Source organism: Meleagris gallopavo, chromosome 29 (genome assembly GCF_905368555.1).
Source record: "Meleagris gallopavo chromosome 29, MGAL_WU_HG_1.1, whole genome shotgun sequence".
NCBI classification, from domain to species: Eukaryota; Metazoa; Chordata; class Aves; order Galliformes; family Phasianidae; genus Meleagris; species Meleagris gallopavo.
Window position 1 is genome coordinate 2404339 of NC_139432.1, and position 20017 is coordinate 2424355.

The window sequence follows — 20017 nt, forward strand, 5'->3', positions numbered from 1 at the left end:
TCCTTTTGCCCCCAGATGATGGGTCCTGGGGGGCCAGTGGTCCTCTCCAGCCTCCGTGTGTGCATAGCACTGCTAAGTTCCTTTGGGTCCAAGCAAAGCCCAGGGGTCTTGAAGCAGGAGGTCTGCCTGGAGATGCTTCTGCCCAGTGCATCACTGATTTGTGGGCACAGGTTGCCCAGTCAGTAGGGAAATGGATGGGTTCCTCTGCTCTGAGGCTTTCCAAGCAAAAAAATAGCTTTCGGGGGACTGATCAGGTGAGAAAAGTGCTTGCCTGCTTTGTTTTGCTCTTGTCATAACCCACCTCGTTCCTCCTTTCCTACCAGAGCCCAAGCTACACAGAGGTAGAAAAATTCCACTTGAAATCCAGGGACTCCTTGTCAAGTGGGATGCACCTCACTGTGGCATCTGATGAAACCATGACGGTCTACTCCGAGCAGGAGCACCACTCCCCACCTCTCCCGAACCCAGAGCCTCCCAACCAAAGGGCACCAAACACCCAGGGACTCTTGCGGGGCTCTCGTTTCCCCTCCCTCCCTGAGCACTTGGAGGCATCTTCCGAGCACCCGGACATTCAGAGACACCTCTCCGACCCAGTGCTTCCTGGAAGTTAGAGACGTGGGGGCTGCAAAGCAAGTCAAGAGGAACCTCAACTGTGAGCTCGGTCAGTTGATGTTGATTTTGACTGCAGGGGTAAGACAGAGGACAATGCCATTGGCTCAGGGGTATAATTTGTAACTGTCTTCTGCCACCGTGAAAGGAAGCATAGTGTGACTGGCTTCCAAGATCAACGTTTTCCAGCGGTTCCCATAGAGTAGATTTAATTTGCACATTCTAGTGAACCCAGAGCAGTTCTTTCTTACGGCCACCAACAGGCTGGCTAGGCCAAACAGCACCCACACCTCTTCCTTGCCAAGGCTTCCTCTCCAGAACAGCACAAGCCCAGCAAGCCACAGCATCCAGAGGTGAGCAAACGCACAGCTTTCAGCTGCAAGGCCACTTTGCTGTCAGCTCTTTGGAGCAGGGACCACTGTGTTGGTACTGGGCTTTGCCCAGTAGAGCCCATGGGCACTACAAAAGAGTATTCACTGGAGGAGGAGGAGAGCTCCACAGTGCAGGTGGGAAGCCCAGGACAAGGACAGAAGCTCTCCCTGTCCTACCTGATGGCCACCGAGACACTAAGGGCCAACAACCCCTGCCACATCAGCACGCTTCAGCACGAGTCCTAGGGCACTGACTTCTCCAGCAAGGCCAACTGCGCCTTGCAAACCCCAGTACGCATCCCACAAATCCCCATATGAACCTAACTGGTCATCGACCTGGACATAAAGCACAAAACTCAAAAGCACAATCCCAGAAAGCTGAAAAGTCCCAGACACATCACGTCCAGTCCTTCCTCCCAGCTTCTCTCTTTTGATAAAGGTTTGATAGATGCTTCCTTCTCCTCAGCCCTTTCCCTGGCAGACTCCCGCAGCATCCCGTAGGAGAAGCCCACTTAGCACTGCCGCCTTTGCATTCGGTTAGATGCTGTGACAGTCCTAGGCCAACTGCTCAAGTAACATATTGAGCTCCCTTTGAGAGTAGTAAAACTGTGAGCATCTCTTTCTCTGGAGTTTTAGTGTACACTTTGCTAATAAAGATGTTTTTGGCACCTGACGTGGATTACAGCTGTGTTTGTGGGGAGGATCACCACGGGCAGTGCAGAGCAAGCTGCTGATCTGTAAAGATCCCTGAAAGTCATTGAGTTTCCCAAGTTGGAAGGGACCCCTAAGGATCACTGAGTCCAACCCTTGACTCCACACAGCACCACACAAAAAAACCAGACCCTACATCTGAGGGGGTTGTTCAGCCACTTCTTGAATTCCAGTAGCTCAGGGCTATTCCTGCTGCCCTGGGCAGCCTTTCCATGCCCACTGCTTCCTTCAGAGACCGTGGAGCCAATGGTGCCCATGTGCAGACCAAGGATGGGGCTGGTAGGCCTTCACCGCATAACTCCTTCCCAACAGGACACAGTTCAGTCTTGGCAGCTGTCACAAAAAAGCTCTCCTAGTTCCACCAGCACACTGCTGTTCCCCCGTGTACAAAAAAACGATTCAGCAAATACACTTCAGGCAGCGATTGCACCGCTTGCCCTTGGAGCTGCAGGAGCTCCATCTCCATCTCCATCCCCCGCTACAGGAGCTCCAAGGGCAGCATCCTCCTCAGGCAGATCTGCCTCTCCCCAGCTGATCTCTGGATGGGAACTCCCCCCAGCCCGCAGCCCCCATCCCACAAAACCACTATTTATATCCAGTCCGGCTCAGGTTTCAGCTCCTTGCAGCAGCTGGGATATCTCATCCCCCTGCCGTGCCCCAGCCCAGAGAACCAAGAGGCCTCGGGGCTGCTGAGGACCTTTGCGAGCAGCTGAGGAATGCCCAAACCCCGAGCTGGGTCCCAAGGCTCCATCGGTCCCAACAAGAGGGGCCAGAGCCAGGCACCGGGCTTCAGCCTGCACAGGGGTTTCCTGAGAAGCAGTGCACAGTTCCAGGTACTCCTCAATGCCGTTGAGTGCTATTAGAAACGAAACCCCATAATTAAACTTTATTTAATTGTAGATAAGCTCGTCTTCATCCACTACTCGGAGAAGACGGGACTCGAACTCGCGACAACACAGAAAGGCCGACTAGCTCCCCTTAACTGCCTTGAGCTCAGGTTGACTGACACTGTTTCCGCCCAATCGGATATTAAGAAGGGCTCAAGAGCCCACCTCGCGCCACTGCGACCCCCGGGAGCCAATGAGGTGTCGAAAACGAGCGCGGCCTCCCTCTCGGGCGGGATCGAAAGCAACGGTAGGTTATCCAGGCAAGGAGGCGGGCCCTCTTTGGAATTGAAAGACAAATAGACCAATAGAAGTCTGAATCAGGCCAAACGGACAGAAGAAGTACCCAATAGATGCTCGAAGTGCTAATTGACAAGCAACACAGCCAACCCGCAAGCAGCGGGCGGGGCTACTCGCGTGGCTTCCGCTCCCGTTGTGTGAGGAGCCGAATCGCGAACGGCCTCCGCGCTTTTCTCGCCGTCTCCGGGGTCTGGAGCCGGGCCTGGGGGCGCGGCGCCGTGCTGCGGCCTCCCCCGCTCCCCGCCGCCTCTCCGGCCTCGCTCCCCTTCCCCTCGGCCTTTCCAGCCATCCCGCTCCCCTTGGCCGGGCCCAGCGCTGCCATCAGCCTCGCTCCGAGCTCAGCCCGGGCCCCATCTCTGCCGAGCCGCTGCTCCCCTCAGCCCCAGCGGGGCCCCTTCGGCAGAGCCATGTCGCTGCACGGCAAGCGGAAGGAGATCTACAAATACGAGGCGCCTTGGACCGTGTACGCCATGAACTGGAGCGTGCGGCCGGACAAGCGGTTCCGCCTGGCGTTGGGCAGCTTCGTGGAGGAGTACAACAACAAGGTGCGGATCTTCCCGTCCGTGCCGAGGGCTGGGCGGGCTGCATGGAGCTGTTGGAGGGGTTGGGATTGGGGTTGGGGGCGGCCGGTGCTGCTCCTAACTGGAGAGTGTGCGGCTGTTATTCAGCGTGACAGAAAGCTCACGGCCTGGACTGGAGTTTGTGCGTATATCGGCTGTGTGGGACTCTGTTAGCAATGTTGTGTCCTTCTCGTGATGCTTTCACGTGGACCTGGGGGTATTGATCGATACTCGGCTGAACACGAGCCAGTAATGTGCCCGGGTGGCCAAGAAGGCCAGTGGCATCCTGGCCTGCATCTGGAACGGTGTTGCCAGCAGGAGCAGGGCAGTGATTGTCCCCCTGTACTCAGCTCTAGTGAGGCTGCACCTCGAGTACTGTGTCCAGTTCTGGGCCCCTTGCTGCAAGAAAGGCGTTGAGGCCCTGGAACGGGTTCAAAGAAGGGTGACAAAGCTGTGAGGGATCTGGAGCAGAAATCCTATGAGGAGAGGCTGAAGGAGCTGGGATTGTTCAGTCTGGAGAAGAGGAGGCTCAGAGGAGACCTTATTGCTCTCTATAACTACCTGAAGGGAGATTGTAGTAAGCTGGGGGTCAGCCTCTTCTCTCATCTAACTAGTGATAGAGCTAGAGGGAATAGCTTCAAGCTGCACAGGGGAGATTTAGGCTGGACATTAGGAAATACTACTTTTCTGAGAGAGTGGTCAAGCACTGGAATGGGCTGCCTAGGGAGGTGGTGGAGTCACCAACCCTGGAGGTGTTCAAGGAATGGTTGGATTTTGTGTTGAGGGACATGGTTTAGTGAGAACTACTGGTGATGGGTGGATGGTTGGACTGGATGATCTTGAAGGGCTTTTCCAACCTTGGTGATGCTTTGATTCTGGAATGTGTTTATGAGTCTGTAAGCTGCTTTCACCAACTCCTCGGTACCTTTGCTTTTCTCTGAGGACGAGGTTGTCATGGTGAGGTTGTGTCTTCAGTGTTTCCCCACTAGATCTAAGCAGGGAGGCTTACACTGCTCATCCCTTCAGACACCTGAGCCATCCTGCCTCGGCAGCCTTTTATGCACTCATCTGATGTGATGGATGTGCACGAATGGAGGAGAAATGAGGAGACAGACATAGCTGTAGAGCATCCTAAAGTCTGCGTGCAACTAACGGTGCTGCCAAAGTAGTTTTGTGCGTTTATATCATGTGTGCTTTGCAGCTTTGTCAGGCTGCTTCATGGAGAAAATCATTTCAAAAGTTGGTGTTGGGCTTCGTGGAGGGTGCTTTGAGATGAAGTGATGGTCAAGCAAGGATGATATTTCTTTCAGGAGTTAAATGAGTGCCCTTGCAGCAGCACTGGATGCGATGCTCCTACGTGAGCCAATGATCTGGCTAGATGTGAATTGCTGGGGAGCACTTTGTGGTTCTGAGAAGGATGCTTTCCAGGCAGGTCTGAGCTTGCAAACTTGTTTTCTGCAGTGTGTACTCTGAGAACCAGCAGTAACAACCTTCCAAACAATTTTTGTTGTTGAGAAGTGGTAGAGCTTGTTAATTAGGGGTATGTTTCTGTTGCATTTACATCCTTCTGTTTGGATGTTCCCTGGGGGTTGCTCCCAGTTACAATGTGATCAGGTCTGCTTTTCATTTCAGGCTTCAAGTATAAAGGCAGTTGAGTCAGCAACTCTTTCAAAAAACAACAGCAACAACAACACTCAAACCAAAAACTTCACGCTCACACAGTTGCTGCAAACAGGAATTGTGTGGGGCTGCGTCAGCTCCAGCTGTTTGTAAATACTCCCCAGAGCTTCTCCTGGTCTCTGTGCTTCAGGAATAGCTGTTCTGCTGGCTTCAGGTCCATATAAGCACCAAGTGTTAAAAGATTTAATTAGCGTGTAAAGCAGGAAAGTAGTTGTATGAGAATGGGATGCCAGCCCGGATGCTGCTGCTGCTACAGAAGTGAAGATGTGTCATTAAAAATTAAAGTTGTACCATAAATACAGTGAAAGATGACCTTTGCTTTGCTGAGACATTTTGCCACGCCTCTGATAATTCAAAGAGAGAGAAGGGAGGGTTGTGTGGCCTTTTTTCTTTGATGTTTGTCACGGTGCTTTCAGTACAGTCTTCTTTACTTCTGTTTTATACTGCCAACTTCTGACATCAAAATACGCATAGAAGTGCAAGTGACACCAACTGAAAGGAAAATGGAAGAGAGAATGGAAGCTCTCTTCCACTTTGACTTTCTCTTTGTGGTTTGGAGGCGTTTGACAAGCTCCAAATGCCATTTCTGTTCTGCCATTGCAGTGTTTTGTTCTAAATAACTGACTCCTTTCCTTTCCCTGCTACGCTAAAAACCAGTTCAGAATACAGTTCTAGGTTTCTTAACATCTAACTGAATAGGTGGCTGTATCTCTCCCTCATTACCCTCCTGTGTGTCTTGTTGTTTTTTTTTTTTTTAAAGGTTCTTAGTGCATTAAATCTTTCCTAATTGTTGCAGCAGAAGTTCCTGGTTATTTTTCTGTTCCTGTAGTAATGTAGTAATTACCAGAGCCTGAAATACTTAAGATTTCATACATAAAATGGCTGTTTACACCTTGTTTTGGATGGATTCAGTTCAATCAGCTGCCAAGCCGTGACTTACTGCTGCCCCCAGCTCCCAGACTCTTGGAACCTCTGTCAGCTCTCCCACTAACAAGCTGTATGGCATACAAGAAAGCTGATTGCTAAGATCTCTTTGAACCCCAGAGGAGTTTTGTTTCAGCTCCTACACCTGTGCTCATCAAATCACTGGTACAGAAAGAGAGATGACTTTGCTCCGGGGAAAGGACTAAAATTATTCAGGCTAGGTTTTCCTGAGCTTCTTGAATCAGCAGACTGCTGTCAGGCTTCGGAATGCCTCATGGATCAGAGGCATAATGGGGAGGGTGTTTGTAAGTTCTGCTGCAAATGCTGCAGGTTCCTGCAGGCTTTGTGTATCAGTAATGATCTGTGGAAAACAAGGAGAGGCTGATTTCAGGATCTTTCTGTAAGACAAAACTCAAATCTGCTTCAGGAGGAGGCGATGCTGCGCGCTGTTTGGAGCAGACTGCTGGGTTATGGCTGTGTCACCTTCTGCATCCTGCCTCCAATCAGAGAGCATCAGTGTGGCACTTTGACCAGGGAGCTGGGTTTTTTTTTTTTCCCATAAGGTTTAGATTTGCAAAAAAATAAAATAAAATTGAATGCTGAAGATGAAATGGTACGGTGAGAGCTGTCTGATTGAACGTGACCCTAAAATAATTACGGAATGTCATCTTTTGGATCACGTGGAAGAGTTTTTCAGAAGTTAACAAACGCTGGCTAAAGGCACTTCTTTACACATATGCAGTGTTGCAAATCAACCTCGTGTTTATAAGGTTCCAGTTGTGATAGGAAAATCCACCTCCAATCACAACCTATCTGGGTGTGTGGGAGAAACAGATAATTTTGTAGCATTTCTGGCTGCTGTCATAGCACAATTGCAAAACCAGTGGAGATTGAAGACCCTCATTTTCCCACCAGAACGAGTTACAGGTAGATGTAGAAGGTTTGGATTGTATCCTGACCAACAGTTACTTTCCTCAGCCTTAGCTGGCCTAGACTTCAAGCACTCCTTGATGCTGAGCTGGCTACAAACCTTGCCTTGCTTGCAGCAGGGACACGCGGGGCTCTTGTATTATTAGCATCCTGAACACAGTTCTGTCTTTCCATCTCCCTGTGTTCAGCCTGCACAATGGGATGGAAAAGAGGGATTCTGTACGTGTTGTATGTGATCAGACCTTTGATTATACTGAGCTAGGAAGGAATAGAGCTGCTCAAGCAGTGTTTTCTGCTTCTGTCTCTGGGCAGACCAATGCCTCCTGCTCAGAATTATCACAGGCTGCTGTCAGGTCTGACAATCAGCGTCAGACAACTGATCTTCAGCAGTTGCCAAGAGATCTTGTGTCACTTAGGCAATTTTTATTCTCTAACCTGGCCTTGCATTAAAAATGTCAAAGATGCAAAGATGTTGGATTGCTGCATGATCGTTGCTTTTTCTTCTTGTGAGAAGAGGTTAAGCATGAACATGCAGTGCATGAGTGTATCAATTCACACCAGCAGAAGGGATTTCTCTGCTGCTTTAGATTTGCTTTGGTTATGGCTGTGTAATGCGCTCATGTTGAGCTGAAAACAGCGTAAGCAAAGGAGAAGAAATGATTAGAAGTTGCTTGTCTTCTGATTCTGTCCTTGCCACAAGATTTTCTATGACCAAGGACAATTTGCTTCCTTTGTAAAATCTGCTTAGGGTTTCTGATCCCTAAAGGAGTTAGAAAGCTTTTTGTCAGTCACTTCAGAAGGCTGGGAGACTCTTGGCGGGTTCCTGTTACAGTGTGAAGCATAATAAGGAGTTGCTGTAATGAAAAGAGTGCAAGGCAGACATCCAGCCAAGCTTCTACAAACAGCCTGTATGTTTTCTAGGGGTCACCACAGTGTGAGAGAGATGCATCTTCAGTTTGACAAGGGGAAGGTTGGCATTTATTAGGAGCATCTCTAAATGGACTTGCAACTGCTGATGTTACAGTGGAAGGTCTGCTGAAGGACTTGTGTTGGTGGATACAGTAGATTTCCAGACTAGTTTAAACATATGGTTTATTAACCATATTGCTTATGGGAGAATATGTAGGAATTGTCCAGATAAACATCTTAGAATAAATCTGTTAAGCCACAGCCTTCAGGAGGAAGCCATGTGTGGAAAGTATTAGGAAGTTCCTACCGTGAGCAGCTTACAAACTAATTGCAGTGAGTTGTCCTCTTTCTGTTTGTGTTTGGGCAGCATTTAACACAGTGGAGCTTTCATCCTGTTTAGTTTTGCAGTCACTGCTGGGGTAAACGGGTCCTCCCAGTCCGTATTGTTCTCTGAATGCTTTCTGACATGTCAATATTTTTCTAATAACATCATGTCTGGACTTCAAGCATGACTTCAGGTGTTGTCATAACCAAGCAATGTGGAGATAGTTTCTTGTCTGCTCTGTCTTGCTTCACTTTCACAACCGGGTGTTATCTCATTATTCTGTTAAGAAAACAAACACCTAATTTGGAGATCAGCTACATAAAACCTGGCAGCAGACCTCCTTCCTTTGTCCTTCTCTCACAAAACACTTGAATAATTATGTAAACATTTTCTCTTCACCCTCCATTTTTCAAGTTTGAAATCTGTTTACTTTCTGACTTTGGAATGGAATTAATCTGTATTTTAGTTTTGTGCAGTTGTGACAGAATGCATTTGTTAATGTGCTGTTGAGAACAGCCTGGTAGCTCGCTGATGGTGACTTGTTGCAGCCTGTAGGGTTTTAGCTAAGAGCACAATGATATGAGCTTTAATTGTTGGCCACGACTTGCCTGACTCTTTGAAGCATCGCTGTCAGCATCGGTTCAGTTAAAGATGAGTTGGAATAATTCTTGAACAGTTTATCATTTAAACAAGGCTTTGCAGTATGGAAAAGAGAAGGGTGGTCTTTAATCCTTTAAGAGATTGGATTTTGCTTCACTTAAGATCATCTCTTCAAAGTAAAGTGCTGTGGTGATTATGTGTACTCCACTTAGATTCCTAGCTGAGGCTTGTAGGCAGAGCTTTAAGTATTCCTCATTCCACTGACATGATGGTCTTTTTTAATTGTCCTCGAGGTTACAAAAGGCGTCCCTCTGAAATGCACTCAGTCTTAATGTTGTAATTATATACTATTATTTGGATAAAAATCCTTTCTTTTAAATATGGTTTCGTACAGGTACAGCTTGTTGGTTTGGATGAAGAGAGTTCAGAGTTCATCTGCAGGAACACCTTTGATCACCCTTACCCCACCACAAAGCTCATGTGGATCCCAGACACCAAGGGAGTGTATCCAGACCTTCTGGCAACCAGTGGTGACTACCTGCGTGTGTGGAGAGTGAGTAAATTCAGTTCTATGATTCTAAATTCTCCTTGGGAAATGGCAAACTGTGACATTAACTGTGTTGCACGTTGATCTCACTGTCACTCGAAAACAGATTTTTCACTGTCCTTTCAGGATGTTTTGCACTTGCTGCAGTGTGAAGGTTAAGACATGAAATGAAGTCAGAGCACCTGATACCTTACTGGGTTTTTTTTTTAACCCAGTAATAATGTTATGAAATATGAAGGCTCTAGGAGCAACAGAACTGTGATGACAGTTGCTGTTTGAATCACCTCAGTGAAGATAGAGGTGGTGATTGTGTTTTCCAGAGTTTTAAGTTGTAAAGCTGAGAGGATAGAAACCTGGGATTAATACCTTGTGTGTTGGGATTAATACCTCGTGTGTTGGACGTGCAAGTGGAACCAGTCATGTGATATTGCTATTTCAGACACATGCTTTGCTTTTTCTAAAGGTGGGTGAAACAGAAACCCGGCTGGAGTGTTTGCTGAACAATAACAAGAACTCTGACTTCTGTGCTCCACTGACATCATTTGATTGGAATGAAGTGGATCCTTACCTCCTCGGTGAGACTGACCAAATGAAAAAGACACACTCTTGAATTAAGTCTGGTGAAGTCCCAGTGTGATTATGTTTGGTTTTTTGGTTTTAACTCGAGGCTTAAGGGATGGAGAAGTTCATCCCAGGGCTGCATCTTCCACACAGACTGAGGTAGACATAAGCTATTTACACTCTATACCCATGTAATGTGAAAGAGCATATTAGCAGCTAAAAGGTTTGGGTCATTGAAATGCATGATAGACTGCTTGACATTCTTGATTTTAATTGTATGCTGTCTTTGGTCTCTAGATGTCAGAAACTATTGCCACTTAGAGCATTAAGTGTGACTTGTGGAATTGTACTAGTTTGCTAATATTTTGCTAAAAGAAGTGCTTTCGTTTCAGGTACTTCCAGCATTGACACAACCTGCACTATCTGGGGTCTGGAGACAGGACAGGTTCTGGGAAGAGTAAATCTGGTCTCTGGCCATGTCAAGACCCAGCTTATTGCACATGACAAAGAGGTGATGAATATTTTTGGTTGTTTACATTGCACTTCATTTTCAAGCAGTTAAGGAACAGAACTTTTGTTTTCTCCTTTTTTTTCTTGAGATATCTGATCATTCAAAAATCTAATGATCCGAAATTAAGATTTGAGTTTCGTGTGCATTAATTATAGGTAAGATACAGTTTTAATATATTACAAACTAATTAAAGCTGTTCTATCAGCTATCAGAACTATTCTGCTTACTCATCATAGAACCTGGATTTGAGAATGTTTGTTTTACAAGATTATGCTACAGAATATTTCAGAAAAATGAGGTAAAACGTCAAACTGGACTTGTAATCAACTGCATATCAAAGGCAATAAACATCTTACAGGATTCTTTCGTTTTAACATAAAATCTGAGTCCAGAAAGTAAATATGTTCTGTTTCAGTGAATAATCCTGTAATGACATGACTTGTTTTTTCCCCTCCCTTTGGCAAATAATTTAAGAACTTGCCAGGAAACTCAAGTATTTAACAAAAAGTGTTACAGTTGCAGTAACAATTTCTGCTGTCCATATGGGAAATCCATTTAGCTGTGAATTAGGAAGCGGTGTGCTCACTAAACCCGGGTTGTATTTGTTCTGTTTTGGTGTCGAGCAGGTGTATGACATAGCATTCAGCCGTGCAGGTGGTGGGAGAGATATGTTCGCTTCGGTTGGTGCAGATGGCTCAGTGAGGATGTTTGATCTCCGTCATCTGGAACATAGCACCATAATTTATGAGGACCCACAACACCATCCACTGCTGCGTCTCTGCTGGAATAAGCAGGATCCCAACTATCTTGCCACGATGGCCATGGATGGCATGGAGGTGAGGCACTAGTTCTGCAGGAGGAACAAGGCAATTTGGGGGAGGTGGCTTGGTCATTTACACTTAGCTCTTAAAATGAGAGTGCAGTAAGTGGAATATGGTAAGGGCCAATTCTTATTGCAGTCATTCCAGTAGGAGCCAGAGGTATGTTTGGTATTATAAACATGAAGATCTCTGTGCCCCCTATGTATTTCAGCCAATTTTTGAGGGTTCTGTGAGCCTGTTGGGCAGCAGCTTTCACATAAAATCATAAGTGCAGGTATTTTAGTCTCTTTGTTCTTTCTCAGCTCTGTGCACAAGGCAGTGTACCTTAGATTTTTACCTGTGTGCTTGAGGGAAGCATGAGTCGCTTTTTTTTTTTTTCATAACTCACAAGCCTCCTATGTGAGGTCTGACTTCTTTTGAAAGGCACACAACATGCTGAACAGCTAGAAACTGTTCTTTGAGAACAGTGTGTGCTTGCCAAATGCATCCTTTAGGGAGGTATTTAAAGCCTTAGTTCAAAACTCTTTGTTTTCTGGATGGGATGAGGGGTGGAAATACAAGTTATTAACTTGGTTTGATTTTTGTTTCTGAAGGTTGTGATTCTAGATGTCAGAGTTCCCTGCACTCCTGTTGCCAGGTTAAACAACCACAGAGCATGTGTAAATGGAATTGCTTGGGCACCTCATTCTTCCTGCCACATTTGCACAGCAGGTAAGTGTGGAAAGAGATTCTTGATCAATCTCTCACTGTCTCTGCTGGTAAATCTCTAGGAGTCTCTCATTACACTTGCAAAATCCTCTCTTCCCAAAAATTAAAGCAGTTCTCACCTTCCTTTTTGCTAAAGATGATTTGCAGTTTACAAGCACTTTGATAGTGATTTTCTTAACATGTTTATGGAAATAGACACCTACTAGGGTTTATTGGGTGAAAGTAGTGAGCCTAGTGCCCTAACTGCATCTCCTTTGGCTAAGCTATTTTATTTCAGTGCTGTTTAACTTCTTTTTGCAATTTAATTCCTAAATGTTTGCACTTTGAGTTCCACCAGTTGTGTCTTTAACTTTGTCCTGGGTGACATAATTACCTGAAGATGTGTCCAAGTTCTTCTTGGAAAACAGCTCTATCACTGTATCTGTCTCACTTTCTTATCTGGACTGCAAGGGCTATATTCAAGCTAGCTTTTTACTACACCCCTTTTAGTAGCCATGTATGGACGTTTGGTTGTTCGTTGATCCCACTTGGGATTTCATTTTCTTTTGTAGCGGATGACCATCAGGCTCTCATCTGGGACATCCAGCAAATGCCTCGTGCCATTGAGGACCCTATCTTGGCCTATACAGCAGAGGGAGAAATCAACAATGTACAGTGGGCATCAACTCAGCCAGACTGGATAGCTATCTGCTACAACAACTGCCTGGAAATTTTGAGAGTGTAACACTACTGCTTCATGCCTAACTGAGGCAGGGCTGTATAATTTCCCCACCCCTCTAAAGTAAGAACAACACAAGTCAAGTGGCCAGTATCTGTTGTTGCTTTGCATCTACTGTTCCAAGAAACTGTTACAAGAATCAATGGCAGGTGTCTCCTGTCTCTCCAAGACTCTAAAATGCAGAGACATGCTGAGCCTCTTGGACCTTTTGGGTTCTGGTTTTCTTTCTTTTTTTTTTTTTTTTTCCTGCAGTTAAAGTTCTGTATATTTGTTTGTTGACTGTGTTAATAAGCTTGCAGGCTTTAAGTTGCTGCATATGTCCAAGTGTTTGTCAGCCAGCCGGGGCGGCACATCTAGCTAGTTTAATAGATGCAAGTGCAAAACAAGGTGGGGAAAAAGATGGTAATGTTAACAGCCACCTTGGCAGGAATCTTTATCATTCCTGTTGTTGCTGCCTCTAAACTGTTTAAACATTTGTATGTTTTTTATATATTGGGCTAACTTTCTATTGAGTAAGGCTTTTCTCCCGAATTCTTACTTTTGATATGTGATCCACTTCCATATACCCAAAGCAGGATATCTTTGTTGATACAAATCACAATAACACTGCAGGCTCCCTGGCAGTAAAGGCCTGCCAGAATTAACTGTTGCCTTGGCTCTCAATACCTGGTTACCTGGTGCTGTGAAGTACAAGTACTTGTTGCACAATTTCTTTACACTTTTCTGATGCTAGAGGCAATTGCTACTATGGTAGGCCTTATTTTTAAATTATAACTGAATTTACTGTGTGTCTCCTGCAGTTGTGTTAGCTAACAGAACGGTAATGGGTTTCAGACAGAAGGTATTTGCATGACTTGAGCTCCCTCTGAGGGAAATGACTTCAGAAAAAAATGTTATCTGTAATAATGGACCCTGGATTGACGTTTCCAATGAAATGATTTCCCCTTAGAGGGCTTACTGTCTGAACCAAAATAAAATGGTCTCACACTTTGTAGCTTGCTTGATTGGCAAATAATACGAGCAAGATCTTGTGGTTAACCTGTACCATGGAGCTTCTTTGCATTTGTTCTGTGTTCCTGGGAGTTCTTGAAAGGAGTACACTTTTTTTCCTAAATATATTTGCTTTGTACTGTCAGGTCTTGTTGAATGAGCGAGATGAGTTGGAAGAACTCATCCGCTATGCAGATGAAAACTGTTTCTCTGAAAGAAATAATTCTCTAATGTAATCTCAGAAGACAGATTTCAAGTGAAAGAAACAGTGCCCCAGAGGCTACAGTTTGGTGCTTGTCATCCTTGTGGCTATTTGAGATGCATCCAAGGGTGTCTGTTTCTGTTTCGAATAGTGGAATGCTCTACAGTAATAGGGTGCAATCAAAGCCGAGTGGATTAGACAAGATAAAAATCCTTACTAAAGTCTTAATATAACACAGGTATTGAGATAAAAGCTCCACAGTACTCTTCTTGCAACGGAGACTTGACAGCTATAGCTGGTCCGTGAGAGCATACCAGCTGAGTTTTGATGGAAATGTCAGAAACAATCAGCGTTGTCTTTCTACCTGATGTATATTCACCTACAACTGCAGAGCACTGGCAAAGTTGTGTTTTGTCAGCTTGTGTGGGGAAGGCAAGTTAGGAAAGGGGATTGCAGGGAAACAGCAAAGCTGATGCAGAAAGCACTGTCCAGTACAGAATGGACTCTGGCAAGTTGTGTCATTCTGGACATAAGAATGTTCTTGTGTAGATGACTTCTTGACATGGAGCTTAGGAAAGCACTGCCTTGCAAATCTGCTTGCAGTTCATTAAAGGCAACGTTACTGCATCACCTCTTCTAATATCAGAGCCAAGGACTCTTAGCAGTTTAAGCTCATGTTTTGTCAGTGGCATTCTCTGTTCAGCTGTGGGATTTTTGACAGCAGGTTTCACTTGGTTTGGCAGTCGGTTTTCATACTAGCTGTGATGCTGAGAGTAGGGTGTTCCACAAGTAACTAGATCTAGATGTCAGAGCGGTATTTGCCAAATAGTTGGGTTATAACTTTTAGAGTAGCATTTCATTGTAAATTGTAAAATACTTACTCAGAATTAAGTGAAAATTAGGGTTTTCTTAGCAACAACCTATAATTACATTCACAGCTACAGAAACTATTAAAAATACATCCACTGACTTACAATGTACTGTTTAATTATGAACAGTAGGCATAAAGTCCTGTGTCACTGAGAGAGATTCCAACTTTGGCTTGGAGTGCAAGCTTAATTGTTACTAGACCAACTCTTAATTTGATTTGGGGATTGGGGAATGATGGGAACTACCAGAAGTCCTCTTCATGTTTCAAAGTCTCACCCTTGCATAGGTGGCATGAGTTAAAAAAGATGAACATGCCTGCTGCTAGGCAGCAGACTTGTTTTAAACAACTGTAGGATTGTTCTTTAAAAAAGATAGAAGCTAATTCAGTTGAAAATAAAGTGGCTAAAAGATTCCACAGGCTGTACTTAATGGCACAGTCTGTTCCTCTAGGAATAGAACCTGTTGTGCTGTGATGGTAGAAAGTGTGTGCATGGGGGGGCTAATCATCAAATAACCAGGTAGCTTTTGCTAACGTTAGAGAACTACTATCCTGCTGTGAACCCAATGAGTGTCAGTCCCTCCATTCATAAAACTGATTGAAGTTCACTCTTGGAATTGAGCTCTCATTCCAAACTACTCAAAGGCAAGTGAAGGAATTTTGTAGACTCCATGGGATTCTAAATAAAGCATGTATCCTGTTTGTTTAGCCAGTTGATCTGCCTCCTAGATCTGTTAACGTGTTGCTTTGGGCATCATCTGTTGTCATTCCTCATATGAAATTACATTTGAAATCACTAGAGGCTGTTTTGGAACAGGGAAATGCTGCTTAAAATAGCTTCTTTTCAGAGAAGTCGCTTGGAAGGTTAATGGCTGAAAAGATATGAAAATCCTCATGGGTGAGATGTTCTCTAGTGGAAATGGCACTTCATAAAGAGAGGAAGTGAGAGACTTGGATGCCCTTCTGCCAGCACCTGCTGACACAGTGGCAGCAAGCTGACTGTCTGCTTGCTGGTTCGAGTTGATTTGCAAGGTAAAATAAAACCTTGAGATTTGTCACTGTAGTCTGTGAGTCAGAAGATAGAGTTTAGCTCATTTTATTGGCTTAACGTTCAGTTCTGTTAGTAAGAAACCCCCTTAAGCATTACTTTTTTTTTTTTTCTTCAAAGTTCATGCATAAAAATACTTCATTGTTTGATCTTTATTATTTTGTGCTCGCTGGAGGATGCAGAGCAACTGCTTTCAACTGCCTCATATCCCCTGAGTGAATTGACACCAAGGGAGGAGTCTGAGTGTCAGTGAGGTTAGAAAAACAGAAAATTGCTGTTGTTGGTACAGATATGATTTTGATACTTGTACAGAAATGTCACTTTTCTCTGACTTTGTAGTTCATAGCACTTCAGTTGATTGATTCCAGATATGCTGTTGTCTGGTTGTCGTGTTCTGTTGAAGCCAAACTTTCCAAAGGTTTCTACTGTTGTGTGGGCAACTGGTTGTGAGTGTATTGGCTCTCAGTCAGGAGATATCAGTCGTGTGATACCTCGTTAGCGAGGCTGAAAAGCTACAGAAAAGAAGATGGATGTTGAATTAGTGTTGTCGTATGCAAACTCCTAATTGTCAAAATGGCCTATGGTCAGTTGCATCTACTGGACTTGTACTTCTGTGTGCAGGGATTTAAAAGGCAAGGATTTGAGTGCTTTGACAATCTATTTAGAAAGGAAACGGTGGTTTCAGAGAGTGATACGAAAGGAGACTGTTAATACAAGTTGTTCCTTACGGAACCTTGAAATGTACTTAAAAGGGGAGGCATTGCCTCTCATAAGTCAAAGTTAATGATCCTTTCGAAACTTAGCTGTAATTACTCTCCTGAATGTTCTAGATAATACTGAAAAGATCTATTTTTGCCTGGTGTCGCAGTGAGAAAGCTGCATCAGTCTCAACTATAGATCATTGCCAGCAGGGACTAGGTGAGGGGAGTCCAATATTTTGGAATTTGCAGAAGCTCTTGTGCTTGTTTTAAATGTAAATTAAAAAGCTGAGTGTGTCTGTTTTGTTCTCTTGCAGATGGCACTTTAACAAGTATATTTTTGGTAAGATTAGGAGGAGAGTCATCTTTTCCTCAGTCTTTTTATGGTAGCCGTTTGTGTTTTGTATAAAATGTTAAATACAACAGTCACTGCAATCCTTAACTGGCTATGGTTGTCAGTATCTAGTGGACCCTTATCTGTTTCTACTAAACACCAATACCATGAGCACTTGACAATACTGCTAATGTTAAACTGAAGCTCTCTAGTTAGAGAATGGCACAACCTTACAAGGTCAACTTGTATTTTAGTGCTGCTTGTCACCTTTTTGCTTTGCTTAGGAACTTGGCAGTGTCTGGAAATCCTCCTTGAGTTTGAACATGATGGCAATAGTGGCAGATTAGTTGTGTACAGATGTAAATGGATTCTTCAGATAACATTTTTAGGATAGAACAACTCCTGCTGATGGTAAATTGATACAACCTAGATCCTTGAGCCTGTTGGTTCCCTGTGTTTAATGGTGTTCTGACTCTCTCAGAACATCCTTGGGAGGATCAGTGACAACAGAGGTAAGCCATTAGCTCAGTGCATTGCAGAAGTTATGGTTCCATCAAAATACTGAAACGGTTTGTCTTCCCTTTGCTGGTTGGCAAAATGGTCCACGCTGTGTTATCCAGTCAGTTAACACAGGTTATCTCTGGTACATGCTTACTGCTTCCTACTTTCAGACCAATACTCCAGAGCAGGACTGAACTTACCTTACAGTGGACGTTTCAAATGAGGTTTTCAAAACCTGTCCTGGAATGGGCAAGATACTGTGGGTTGTGGTCCCTGTTTCTTTTGACCTTTGCAGAGGTCAAGATTTATTTGTATGTGGCACTTAAAGAGCACTTTCTCATGCTTAGAGAGGCAGCTGTATTGTCCCCTGCTTACCTGAGAAGAGTCAGAAGTGTTTTATTGTTGAGGATATTGAGAGTGTAGTGGGCCCCTGACTTCTATCAAGAAAAGATCTCCAGAACTTCTCATCAGCACCATTCATCAGCACTAAAAAGCAGGAATAATTAAAAATGCACCTAAACACCAGTAGCCAAATGCTCATCCAGCAATTCATGGCAGATTCCAGAGGCAAAGGCATTTGTGAAACTTGCTCACTGCTGCCTAACTTCAGAAGATAATTTCACCAAGTGTCTTGGTGGCCTTTTGTGCAGCCTTTGATACTCAGCATCAAGCTAGGATCTTCATTCTCATAATTTAAAAAAAAGAAAATCCATGTGGCTTCCATCAAGTTCATCCTTCTTCAGTAAATCTAACAAAGGTTATTTCCTGATAATATTGCTGCCCAGGGTAGCTGCAAGCCCATGGCGCAGCCACAAGTCAGCATCCCTTGGAGTTTGCTTTCCTGACAGTGAAACATGGGACTCTCAGGTCTCTACTGGAAGTAATGGTTGGGTCTGTCAAACCTGAACAAAGGCAGAAATGCCAGAACCAGTGGCTGAAAGTGTGCAGCTGTGAGTCAATGCATTGCTTTTTTTTTTTTTTTTGACAACCTGATGAACATGAATTATGAAATTTACTATTTAAAAATAACTTTTTTTTTTAAACTTGGGTTGCTAGCAGTGTAAAATGTAATTTAAATCTGTTGCGCCGAAGCATTTTTGTTACCAATAGTCAGTAGGAGATGTTTACTTTTGTGTGTTTTTTCCCTTCTGCTCTTTCCATTCACAGTCCTGTTGTGGTAATTTCCTGAAGGTGTAATCTTTGTAGCATGATTGTACAAACATTCATATGAAACTCCTGACTTCTTGTTCTCACTAAAATATGCTGAAGCAATAGTAGTTTTATTTCTGTCCTTCTTTTCTTCCCTTCCACGTTGAGATTTGCAACTTTGCTCCTATACTGTCCTAGAGGAATCCTAGTATCCTGCTATCCAACAGACGTATGTTGTTGACATGGATAACTGCAGTGTCTCTACTCCCTTTATTTTTATGGAGAATACAAAAGCTTTTGTTACAATGGATTTTAACACCTGCGTCATGGAACCGTGTTGTTGAAACTCTGTAAATTTTAAGGCAATTTTCTGAAATCGCTTGAAAGTGGAATGTTGCACCCTTTTATGCTATTTCCTGCTTCCTATGTAGTTTTACTCAGATTTTTTAACCTCCTTTCTAAGTTTCAGCCTCCTGTGTATTAGGTACAGTATTTTCTGCCTTTCATACTTTGTAATAAAAATGGAACATTTGTAGATTGACTGCAGTTCACTGTGTGGTGAGTTACAACTGGTACCCGTGGGGCAAGCAGGGAAGTACTTCTCACAGGAGACATGGAGCCTGTTTCAAATATATTGCTGAGAAAGGTAGGGTGACTCCTTTCTCTTGTCTCTGTGTTACAAAACTGGTGCCATTTTATATAACTTCCATCCTACCAATACCCCAACTAACTTGCTTATTCTAGCTACTTTTGAGATAGGGTTACTCCAAATAATTATATTGTTAGGATGCCAGTCGCGAAAGAACTTGCAGAGAATGGCTAATAATAAAAATATGCCCACATTTACTGTCTAAGACCAAATTACCACATGTTGCCCATACACTGGTATTGGCTGTGGTCGTGTTCTCTAACTTCCTTGTATAGTAATTCTCCCCTACAGAAAAAATGGTTATCATCTGTCCTCATGTGTTTTCATGTTTGAGATGATTGGAAGAGGGATTTTCTAGTACAAGTAATTGGTCTCTAAGGCTTTCTGAAAACGAGCAAATTAAAGACAAAGCAATTAGGCTCTCATTTAGCTTCTAAGTCTCTCTTGTGTGTGGGTGACCTCTGTTAAAGGCTGTTTTCTGTACAGGCTCTGTCACCATTGTTGTTGCTAGAGCTGGGATCTAGAAGGGGAGTAGTGGAGCAGAACTTGACACTCTTACCTTAGAGCTGGGTGAGCAGGACTGATGACTTCAGTAAGAATTTAGATTAACTCTGGTTCAACCACTCTGTTGTCTGACATCTAATGTACTTTCAGATTCTTCTCTAATTCTTTGTGTACTGGTTTTGAAACAAAAGCTTTTTAAGCTCTGTGGCCACAATGGAAAGAGTTGCCTGCAAAGATGCTGTGCTGTTTTTTAAGCTATATATGGAACTTTAACTAATCCATATTTGGATAAGATGCTTTCCTTCTAAGAATTGTTTGTCTTTACCCTAGAAACGTATTTACAAAATCCTTGATCTGTTTCACGGAGAATTCTGAAGCACAGATACAAAGAAATTTTCTCAGCTT

The 20017-nt window shown here is 44.0% G+C and overlaps 2 protein-coding genes across 3 annotated transcripts in view; both read left to right on the top strand.

Annotated features, from left to right (window-relative positions):
* The window catches only part of KCNH6 (potassium voltage-gated channel subfamily H member 6), a 28920-nt gene extending 27267 nt beyond the window's left edge, over positions 1-1653 (top strand). For both annotated transcript variants that reach the window (XM_085211067.1, XM_085211068.1), the window contains one exon: positions 324-1653. In XM_085211067.1, coding sequence (XP_085067193.1) covers positions 324-611 — 288 coding nt within the window. In that variant the 3' untranslated portion in view covers positions 612-1653. The remainder of the gene's footprint in view (positions 1-323) is intronic.
* Positions 1654-2965: 1312 nt separating this feature from the next.
* Positions 2966-18018, top strand: DCAF7 (DDB1 and CUL4 associated factor 7). The gene is made up of 7 exons (XM_010724486.3): positions 2966-3420; positions 9198-9356; positions 9814-9925; positions 10304-10422; positions 11049-11258; positions 11837-11954; positions 12503-18018. Exons 1-7 carry the CDS (start codon positions 3283-3285, stop codon positions 12673-12675), a joined length of 1029 nt encoding a protein of 342 aa, XP_010722788.1. The 5' UTR covers positions 2966-3282; the 3' UTR covers positions 12676-18018.
* Positions 18019-20017: the final 1999 nt, after the last annotated feature.

What these genes read in the sequence shown, in the direction of transcription:
- DCAF7 (XM_010724486.3), top strand. Translation starts at nt 3,283, where the DNA reads ATGTCGCTGCACGGCAAGCGGAAGGAGATCTACAAATACGAGGCGCCT. An exon ending in TGGAGGAGTACAACAACAAG is followed by an intron (nt 3,421 to 9,197) that starts GTGCGGATCTTC and finishes GGTTTCGTACAG; the next exon opens with GTACAGCTTGTTGGTTTGGA. An exon ending in AGTGGATCCTTACCTCCTCG is followed by an intron (nt 9,926 to 10,303) that starts GTGAGACTGACC and finishes CTTTCGTTTCAG; the next exon opens with GTACTTCCAGCATTGACACA.